Raw genomic sequence first — 11,531 nt, 5'->3', positions numbered from 1 at the left:
GATCCCTTCTTACCTCTTCTGACATGCTTTCAAAGGGGAGACCTCAAACTTGAATCCAGAACAGAGAATGAGTGAAGGAAATATTTGCAACTGATAATCCCTTTCTCCATCTGCATAGGAGTAAGAGATTATTGTTGAAATTCCATGTGCCGTTTCTCTCAACCCACTCCATCTGGTATTTTGAGTTGAACTTGAACTGGAGAATATTTTTTCCAACATCTACAATCCTCAAATTTGAGCCCATCTTCCAGGCTGATCTTAGAGTGCTCTTTAAAGCTCGCATATTCTGATGCCGATCTACTAGAAGTTGGCCAAAAAGACTCAAAGCAAATTCCTCTCAAAGGTTTGATCTGCTAGTGGTTGAGATGAAGATGTCTTCTTCTTCTTCTTTAGTGAGATGAAGGTGTTGTATACCATCTATAACTATTTGGTCCATATCAATGAAGGGTTAGTCAAGCCCTATAGGCTACTGAAGACCCAGCAAGAACCTGTATCAATGAAGGGAAGGAGGACTTGTGCTAAGGCGAGAGAAAGGGGCTTCTACTAAGGGAGAATTTTTTCGTTTAGGCTCTAGAGGAGCACAAATCCTACCTATTGTTAAAGTTGTTTGATGAATATTGTGTTTCTAATAAGATGAAAATTTTATGATACCAACCATATTGGTATTTTGTTTTGGCCTAGTTTTCTGCCTTTCATGTATATATATATATATATATATATATTAATAGACAAAGTTTAAGCTGAGAGAAAATCTAATTAGATTTCAAATTAGGGTTCAATTAGGGTCTAATTTTGCACCATGTGTCTCATCTATTCTAAGCTTTTAAATTATATATATATATATATATATATATATATTAATAGACAACACTGAGAGAAAATCCAATTAGATTTCAAATTAGAATTCAATTAAAATCTAATTTTGCACCATGTGTCTCATCTAATTTAAGCTTTTAAATTTTTGTGCCAAGTGAGTTAATTTAGTGTAAAAATTGGATTTCAATTAGAGTTTAATTTTGCATCACATGTCCCATCTTTTTAAAATTTTTAAAATTTTTGTGACAAATGAGTTAATTTAGTGTAGAAAACAAGTAGTCCAATATAAATAAGAGTACGAATTTGGTAAGGATGGGTTGTAAAACCTAGGGGTGTCAATTCGTGTTCGCAGGTCGGGTTCGTGTCGTGTCGAGCCATAAGTACTCTGCTATATGGGTTGACCCGAACCCGACCTGTTTAGTAAACGTGTCAAGAATTCTCAACCTTAACTCGACCTGTTTATTAAACAGGTTGACCCAACCCGACACGTTTAACCTGTTTAATTAATAAGTCATATAAAAGTTAATATAAATAACCTGTTTAATAACTTGTTTGATTAATAGGTCATATATGACCTAAATAATCTATTATTAATTTTTATATATCTAAAATTAAAATACAATTACAGCCATAAATATAGTAATAAACATATAATTACAACAAAAAAATTAAGCAATAATAACAAAATTTAATGCCTTTATTATTTAAACGAGTCAAACAGGTCAAACGGGTTCACATGTGTGAACCCGAACACGACCCATTTATTAAACGAGTCAGCCGTGTTGACCCGAATATGACCCGAACCCATTTAGCCTCGACCCATGACCTGTTTATAAACGGGTTAGTCGTGTCGGGTTCGCGGGTCGTGTCAGATTTTGCCACCCCTAGTAAAACCCATGTTTTACATCATTTAATAAGATATTGTCACATCAATATTTTACTTAAAATTCAATACATCCTACTATACCTAACAACATCTCAATAAACTCCCAATTTGATTGGATTTATATATGGGCATTAGAATTGATTATATATATATATATATATATATAACCAAAGTTTAGAGAAAATTTGATTAGAATCAAAATTAGATTTTGCCTTTGTTACATTTTCATACAAATTAAATTGTTTATATTTTTGTTGTTATTTTTTATTTTTTTGAACTAATGAATATATTTTTTATACTATTTCTATTTAGATATTTTGTATGTGAAGATCTTGAATGTAAGAAACTGTAATTGAGCTAAACAATTCCATACACCTATCCCCATTCAATTTAGAAGACACTATTGAACCAATTTATTATTTTATTTTATATTATATTTAGTAGAATTTCACAGACAGTGACAATGAATTGACATTGTATATGTAATGTCCAATAATGATTTTTCAAAATTATTTATATAACAGCAGTGTAATGAGAAACATGGTGTAACCAATATCATTAAAATTGCAAGGAAGAATCATTTTAGTACCTCCGAATGTCCTGGTTATATTTAATAACCCAAACTAACATCATTAGCATCACTACAGTTCATCATTCCTGTGTGTAAGCATAGGTTACATACTAGTATATTTTAATTAATAGCCAAAACTTAGAGAAAATTCAATTGGGTTCTCAATTTTGTGCCACATGTCCCATTTAATTTTAAATTTTTGTGCTAGATGAATTATTTTGTATAAAAATCGAAAAGCTTAAATCCAATTAGATTCCAAATTGGATTTCAATTGGAGTCCAATTTTGCACCACGTGTCCATCAAATTTTTTAATTTTTGTACCAAGTGAATTATTGGGTACAAAAATCGAAGAGTCTAAATTCAATTAAATTCTAAATCATATATAATTTGAATTGTGTAATTGTGATTGTTTTAAATTGTCATGTGCATAAGCATGAGGTTACACACCAGTTGAATAATTGTATCCAAATTCACAAATCACATTACGTCTTGCAATATTTCAAGATGCCTTCTAATACTTATAATTTATCTTTGAATATATTTAACTTTTAAAAAAAAAATTTAAGCATATGCAAGCACATTTATACAGATAAATAGTATTTTTGTCCTTTTACTTGAAATTCAAAATATTATATTACTAAAAAAATAATATTATACACAAATTTCATGACTTGTTAATTTTAGGGAAAATTACAAATTACACCTTAAAGTTTGTGAGTGTTTGGATTTTATATAGTGAAGTTTCAAAATTTGAATTTTGCCCTATGAAATTTGGGAATGTTTGGATTTTACACCCTGATGTTTCAGAATTTACACCTTGAATTTTACTCCATAAATTTTGGGAGTATTTGGATTTTATAGTTTGAAGTTTCAGAATTTGGGAGTATAAAATCCCAACACCCCCAAACTTTAGGGGGTATGACTTAAATTTTGAATTATCAGAGTGTAAAATCCAAACACCCCCAAATTTCAAGAGTTAAAATCTAAATTTTGAAAGTTCAGGATGTAAAATCCAAACACCCCAAACTTTAGGGGTGTAATTTGCAATTTACCCTTAATTTTAAAAGTAATTCTATAAATACAATAATTTTCACAATAGTTGAATTATCAAATTTTAATTGATTCATATCATGACATATTGTAAACATCACTTTATTATCTACTTTCATATTATTTCCTTTCATATACACGATTAACAAATTTTAATTGATTCATATCATGGCCTATTGTAAACATCACTTTATTATCTACTCTCATATTATTTCCTTTCATAAACACCACTTTATTATCTACCTTCAGAACTTGGTAGACTTGACAAGGAACCCTAGATGACACCTCTCCTCTTCATGAGGGTTTTTATTTATGTAAATTTTATGGTAAGTTTATTCTAACTTGTGTACAATGTTTTAAAAAATTTAATTTTCAGTTACAACGGTATTTTTATATTTTTATCCAACTTTCTAGTGTAAATATTTTTAAAACAAATATAAAAATACAAACTCTCATATATATATATATATATATAGGGGTGTAGCTAGGATATTTTTCTTGGGGGGGCCGAACTATATATTCTTATGTTAAATTTATAAATATATGGTATACAAAATGATCAAATTTAAAATATAATAATATTATTTCTAAATTCAAATCAATGCATCTAAAACTAAAATTGAAAGATAAAATTAGCTAGGGAAAATATGAAATGATGATGAAAAGATCAAATTTGTGAAGAAAAAAACTCATAAGTTCAAGTAATGTTGCCAATGCACAAAATATACAAAGGAACACAGTAAATTGCACTTTTGTGTGCTTATAAAAAAGAAAGGACACATGGTGTATTTGTTAGGCTTTGGTAAAAGTTTATGCTTTAATTGGAGAGTAATTTTTAAGTATTTCCAGAGCACAGAGAATAGTGCTCCCTTCTCTCACATTCATGGTGGGATCCGCTCATTAAATTCATGGTGGGGTCCACCATGAATGTGAGAGAAGGGAGCACTATTTTACTTTACTCCCAAACTACCTAAGTCCTTAATTGGGTAGGGTCTACTTGATAAACTAACAGTGGGGCAAACTAACTAAAGGGGCCATCATTTGATTTTAAAGGAAAGAATAGGCAAACTCACGTAGATTGTGATTTATGAAATTTTTGTAGGAGCCAATCATTACAATTTTAAGAACCCAGCCTATTTTAATATACTATTATAAAGGGATTTCAAAGTTTTGGCGGGACCTCCTCCTCCCCCACACCCCCCCCCCCCCTCTCCCTCCCTCCCTCCCTCCCTCCAAACACACATTACATGTGCCTCCACCCGTGTATATAACCCCCCCCCCCCCCCCTCCTCCTCCAAAACACATATTACATGTGCCTCTGCCCCTGTGTATGTATGTATGTGTGTGTGTATATATATATATATATATGTATATATATATATATATATATATATATCAAAACCAGTAGTCTAGTGGTCCTAGTGGAAGCAGAACCAAACCAAGGCCGAATAGGATTAGTACAGTGGTCTTTCATAATTCCCTTTGGACTTTTCGTCCGAAGTAAAGGTGAAGAGAACAAAGAGACGGTGTGTTTAAGAGAGAGATCAAAAAGAGGAAAGAAAGGCTATTGAAAAGAGAATTTCACACACCGACTTGGGTAAGCACCAAAATTTAAATGTTACATTGCTTTCTTGGTTTTGTTTGTGTTACCTTTTTCCTTTTCGGAATTGAAAAAGGCATTCAAATTCTGGTGTATATACTATATATATTTAACATTCTCTTTTTGTTCTTTCTCACTACCTTATAATTGTATCTCTCTCTCTCTCTCTCTCTCTCTTTCTCTCTCTCTCTCCTACAAGACAGTGAGGCTTGCCAAGAGAGACAGAGAGGAGTGTGAAGCAGAGGACTTGTGGAACTCTGAAGCTGCAGCTTGATCACGTTCTTCTTGTTCTTGATCACCTTTTGCAAGCATTCTTGGTGTTAAGGTCTGACCCTGAAACAGACTTCTTCAACTTTTTCCGTGCTATTAAGATCAAAACGGTCTGTGGGTTTTTTTGTCTATTTATTTATTATTGCTTATTCAATGCAGGAACAAGTATGATTTCTGAGTTTAATTTATGATTCATGGCAAGGGTTTTAGGATTTTTATTCTATTCTGTTTTAGTTATTTATCTTTGCTTATTCAATGAAAGAACAAATATTATTCTGCGTTTAATTTATGATAGGCAACGATTTCAATTGGTTTTTTAGAACTATTTATTCTTTTTTTATTTTTTTTTATTATTGTTTTGGTGATGGACATGCTTTGCAGTTGAGTTCTTTCGGACAAATTAAATCACAAAAAAGATCATTGCTTTTCAATTTGGGTTTTCCAGAGTTTAATTTTATTTCATTCTGCGGATTTTCAGGGGTTTGACTCTACATGGCTAACCCCAAAAGGCAACGATTAAACCAAAACAACAATTGTGACACATCCAAGAATAACTCTATGAAGAAAATTCATATTACATACCCTGATCCTTACTCCACTGATTCTTCAAAATATGATGAAGAAGAATATGAGTTTAAAGATGAGTCAATGTTTGGTAAGCGCAATGCCAATGAGATTGACAGATTGCTATGCTTGCAGAAGAATAATAATTCATTATCGACTGGTGGGAATGTCAAGGAAGAGACCGAAGGTTTGTTTTCTCATCCATCCCCCTCGTCTGTGCTCGAGGTCTCTACTCTGCTTGGTAATGGAATTGGAAATTCAATCAAAGAAGTAGACAATGTGGAACCATATCTATGCGAATCTACTTCGGCTATAGTTAGTAATGGAATTGGTAATACAATCATAGAAGAAGGCAGTGAGTTTCCAATTCTTGAAGAAGAACAATCGGTTTTGGATTTATGGGAAGTCCCAATAATGTCACCATCTACCCAAGAGTTTATTTCGCAGTTTGGGATGTCAGATTTCTGTGGTATAGATGACATTGTTGCTTATCCTATGCCTCAAGATGAATGTGAACCTCCTGATGAGTCTGAACTTACTGCTGAGGATATTGCTTGGATTGATGGGGTCCTAAATTTTGAGAACGAATAAGTTTTGCAGTTCTTTCCTACTTTTTTTTTTTTTTTTCCAAACATTTTGTAGTTAGGAAGTAGTAGTAGTAGTAGACTAGTAGTAGTTGTTCCAAGAGAGTTCCCAAAACATTTTGCAGAGTTTTGGAGGTTTTTTGCCATCTTTGTTAGGGAGCAAGAGAGTTCTTGGGTTTTTCTCTGTGCTTTTTATAGCCATCCCAAGTTTTTTAACCTCTCTCCCACATACGAGTTGTTTGTAAGAGTACATCTTTTTTCTTTTAATGAGCAATAATTTTTTTTTTTTCCGACTCTGAAATTGTTTTTATTTTATTTTATTTTTTTCTTTTCATGTTTTTAATTATTTGGTTATATTCCTAAAACGTGCTCTTGAAAACATTTTTAGATTTTTTTATTTGTATGAAAATTACAAAACTTCCTATATTATTGCATAGAAATTAAATGAAAATTTTAACTTACTACTTTAAAATATTAACACATAACCATTAAAATCAACCTTAAAGATTAGCAAAATCAAAATAAATTTATTGAAAAATTCATTAATAGGAAAAACCAAAATAAATGTGCAACAAAATCCATAAAAAAAAAAAAAAATACTAATAATGAACTCGACAAAAATTATCAGCTAAACTTACATTCACATGCATAATCACAACATTTGAAACCTCCAAAATAACATTCAAATGTAGCTTTCGTGGGACTTCTAAAAGTTTGGCAGTGATTCTTGAATAGTTGAAGCATACTATGATCATGTAGAATTAGAAGGTATTTTCGTAACGTCAATGGTTTAGGAATTTTAATTTCAATTATTTTGGTGGTTTTAGAGATTTCTTTTTTGGGGGATAATTTTCAAGATATTTTAATCATATTAGAGATTTTAAAGGTATTTAGGTCATTTTGGAGATTTTAGAGTATATATTTGAATTATATTAGAGGTTTTAAGGTTATTTTGGACACTTTAAATATTTGACAGTATTTTTATCATTTTATAATTTTTTAGAGATATTTTGGTAATTTTAAAGGTTTTAAAAGTGTTAAGGGTATTATGATCATTTTGAAGGGTTTAGTTGCATTGTGGAGGTTTTGAAGGTACTTTAGTAATTTTTTTAAAAGATTTTTGGAGCATATATATATTAGAGGTTTTTGTTCTCTTGATGGAGTCCAAATCTTTTGCACCACACTCTCTGTTCCACTAATAAAAATTTGACACATACCCACCTCTTTTAATAAAATCTTAATTCTTAGCCTTTTCATATTTTAGCTTTCCTAAAATAAATAACAAAAACCATCCCCATCAACCACTACCACCACTATTCTTCATCAGCGACTGGTCCAGCTATCATCCACCATCATCGGCCAGCCATCCATCACTACTAGCAGCAAAAGAAACCCAACACATCCCCACCAATCACCATTACCGGTCCATCACTAACAACTATCTCTGGTGCCATTAGGAAGAGATCATGAACTCATCAACACCACACCGTTGCCATTGATTTTGAAGAATTAATAAGTTATGGGTACACACAAGGTGGTGGCTAGTGGGTTTTTTTTTTTTTTTTTTTTTTTTTTTTTTTTTGTAATTACTGTAGGCGGAGTTGTATGGCATCTGATAACGTCAATGAGATCTTTTTAGTGGCGCTAGCAAAGATTGTTGGTAGTGACCAGCGGTGGTGGGGATGGTTTGAATTATTTATTTTAGAAAAATGTTGAAAATGAGGATTTAATCAAAGAGTTGGGCGTGTGTCTAATTTTTATTGGTGAAGTATAAAATGGAGCAGGAATTATGAGACAGAATATTTGAACTCATCTTGATGCTAAAATGTTTTGCATTACTTTAGGGATAAAAAAAACATTTTCAACTCTGTGTTTTCATGTTAACGGAAAAATGATGTTGATTTGAGCAAGTTTTTGTTATTCTAAACACTTGAAAGTGAAAGAAAACATTTTTCAAAAAATATACTCAATCGAAGAAGCAAGGAATGATGCACTACCTTAACTAACAAGTAATGTTATAGACACAATAATTGCCACAATATTTTTCATAATAGTTAAATTGAGAGATTTTTATTAGTTCTCATCTATTTTTTTGAGTGGAATATTGGTTCTTATCTTAACCTATCATTAACATCATTTTATTATCTACCTTGAAAATTGTGAAATCTTTTATGGCAACAAAAGATGCAAACTTGATGAGGGGTCCGATTATACATGTTTGTTTGTGATGATGCCATAAATATCACCAGTGAGCTACACGATCCTCGCACACTTGTAACAACACCTACAAAGAAAACAGAGAAGACCTAACAGAGAGCACCGATGTGGTGCCAGCCAAACACCCTCCGAAGGTCAAGTCAGAATTATTCTCTTAACTCTAGAGTGTTAGAGAATGGTAAATTATGTGTACCTTGATTTGTGAGGGTATTGGGGCTTTTATAGTAGTAAAATGCTGGCCTCTCTTTCTTGGTGTAGAAGTCTTTTCCTTATGGGAATCCCCTTGAATAGTCCCAAACGTGATGGACAAGACTTTTTCTTAAAGAGAAGATCTTCATTAATGTGCGTATCTTCCGGAATTCTCTTTGTGCTAGGATTCCTATTTTCTTTGAGATTCTATGATGATTCAGGCGTGTGTAGCAAGTATTTCCAGTCTAGGGTTTCCGCTGTGCCTTGGGCTTACCCACTATCAGCCCATGGGCTAGGATCCATCAGGCCCAATTTAACGAAGGTCCGTCATGCCATATTTTTACTCCTTCAGTTGCCCCCTTCAGCCTATGGGTCCGTCACGCCTGAGTGGACGGACCAATGGGGTGACGGTTCAATATTCTGGGGGTTGACGGATCTCAAAGAGGACGACGCAAACTGTGCCCATCCCTGACAAGTTGTCAAGCAATTATGATGCGCGACACGTGTTGCTCTTTGATTGGTTTTTTCCCCTGATTGAAGCGTCGCTTCGTCTTCCGTGCACTTCCTATATATATATATATCACACTCCTCCTTTCTTATTTCTCCATTTTCAACTGAAACATATTGTCAGAGTGCTACCATCAACCTTGTCAGAGAGCGATCTGTTCAATAGCTGTACCTGTCATCAACACAACCGTCGTCCTTCACTTATTCACAGATTTGGTAAGTATTCTCTTTTCATAAGTCCTGCAAATGTACTTTTTATTTTCCTAGACTTTTATATGCACCCATCAGTACTTCTAGATCCGTCAGTCTTAGGTTTTGTTGTCACATGTAGGCAATGTCTAGTGCATCAAGTAATCAGTCAGTCATTCGTGAGGGGGCGGATTACGAGGAAGTATACGTGACCGGTCACAAAGACCAAAAAAGTTCAGGCGAAGAGAGGAGTCCGTTCGCCTCTTCCTCGTCCTCAACAAATGAGGATATGGAGATGGCTGAACCAGAGGATGTTTCTGATGACGACGAGGAACAACCAATAAGATCCGTTGTAGGTACTGATGGACTTAGAGAGTTCATCATGCTACCAAAGTGGACGGTGCATAACTTCACATCCACCATCAAGGAGAAACACTTCAACACTTTTAGGGTTAATTTTCAAATTCCAGATAATATTCCAATCCGTCTACCCTATGTATCTGAGAAATGTTATTACAAAGGGGTAGAAGGTGTTGGGATGTACGAACAGATGCTGAAGGTGGGACTTAGGTTTCCACTAAGTACCCTTCATCGAGAACTTCTCAAGTATCTGGGTCTGTCCGTCACCCAAATATCTTCGAATGCCTGGAGGGTCTTCATAGCAATGGAGATTCTATATGGTGCTATGACAGACGGTGCTAGGAGGCTGACGGTGCGGGAATTCCTCCACTGCTACCGTCCAGATGAAATAGACAGATCAAGGGGGATGTACAGTTTTGCTAGTAGGAGTCCGTTGTTGAAGGTTAAATTTGAAACCCTTGACTCAAATAAAGACTGGAAGAGTCGTTATTTTTTCCTAGAGGGTGACAAGTGGATGGGTCGTCCAGGGGAGACGGAACATATGCCCGTCGACACTACTTGGGGAGTATTAAATCCGTCCAATATGCACCTGTCCTAGTTTGTAGATTCTATTTACATTCGTTCAGTTATAATTTCTCCATCACTTTTAATCGTCCTTTTCTCTTGCAGTTAGACGGCGTCCACAAGTTAGTATTGAGGAGTTTAGTTTTCTTGAGAAGATTTTTTCAAAGACCCAATCGGAGGAAAGGGCTTGGGCAAAGTTAGTGAATCCTGATACAATCCATTGGTATTGTGACAGTCTTGAACCAATGCCAGAAGCCGTCAGATATAACGCCAAAATTCTCAGACGTAAGTCCGTCAACCTTATTTTTCTTAAATGGCTTTTAGCTTTGTTAGTTAATAACTTCATCCGTCCTTCTTTACAGAGATGGACGACGCTAAAAGGAGGGCGTTGATTAAAACACAAGCTGCCAAGAGAAAGGAATCCGGCGATGTGGCTCCTAAGGGGACGGCTCTGTCGATAAAAAGGAAACAATCGTCCAAAGGGGACCATCCACTTAAGCAACAAAAGGTCCCATTGGAGCCCGTCGTAGGGTTGATGGCTGAGTGTGTGAAGACAGTCACCCCAGCAAAGCATGGGTCTGGCAAGGGCTTTATGAAGGCACCATCTACTAACCAGGAGAAGCCACCTTCCCTCCTCTATGACGACTCCAAATATGCCCTTGAGCAACTTTCGTCTATCATCACGTCGGAGGACTATGAGGATTTAGGCAATCATTCCACGGAGGCAATGGGGGAGACAGGGCTCTTCGCGATTGCACAAGTAATCTTTTTCCGTCGGCTTACGTCCGTCCACTCCACTTAGCTTTTTATCTAACACTTCTTTTAACTTTTTTGTTTTAGTCCATGATTATGATGAAGGGGCTAATGGATCGGTGCATTAACCGTGAGACGGCTTTGGAATGTGTGCAAGCAAAGGCAGAGCATATGAAGGATGAGCTGCGTCAACTTAACAAATGGAAGTCTACTATGGAGAAAAAGTTTGAGCTTTCAGAGCAGGTGAGGAAGGAGCTTAAGCAAAAGACGGACGAGGCGAGGAAGGCCATGGAGGTCAAAGACAAGGAGGTCCAAGACCTGAAGGAAAAGCTCCGTCAGGCTAAGGAGATGGTGATACGAGAGTATTGTGACTCCGATGCCTTGCTGTCCGAGCTAGGAGACTCATTCCT

The 11,531-nt window shown here is 34.9% G+C and overlaps 1 protein-coding gene across 1 annotated transcript; it reads left to right on the top strand.

The window, feature by feature from the left end:
• The first annotated feature begins 4,764 nt into the window (after positions 1–4,764).
• LOC126702194 (uncharacterized) lies at positions 4,765–6,608 on the top strand. The gene is made up of 3 exons (XM_050400852.1): positions 4,765–4,921; positions 5,128–5,249; positions 5,673–6,608. The coding sequence occupies exon 3, from the start codon at positions 5,687–5,689 to the stop codon at positions 6,347–6,349; it is 663 nt and encodes a 220-aa protein (XP_050256809.1). The 5' UTR covers positions 4,765–4,921; positions 5,128–5,249; positions 5,673–5,686; the 3' UTR covers positions 6,350–6,608.
• The last annotated feature ends 4,923 nt before the right edge of the window (positions 6,609–11,531 follow it).

This window comes from Quercus robur, chromosome 10 (assembly GCF_932294415.1).
Source record: "Quercus robur chromosome 10, dhQueRobu3.1, whole genome shotgun sequence".
In the NCBI taxonomy this organism is placed as follows: domain Eukaryota; kingdom Viridiplantae; phylum Streptophyta; class Magnoliopsida; order Fagales; family Fagaceae; genus Quercus; species Quercus robur.
This window is presented reverse-complemented; position numbering and strand designations above follow the sequence as displayed.

Coding starts and splice junctions, on each gene's coding strand:
- LOC126702194 (XM_050400852.1), top strand. CDS start 5,687: ATGGCTAACCCCAAAAGGCAACGATTAAACCAAAACAACAATTGTGAC.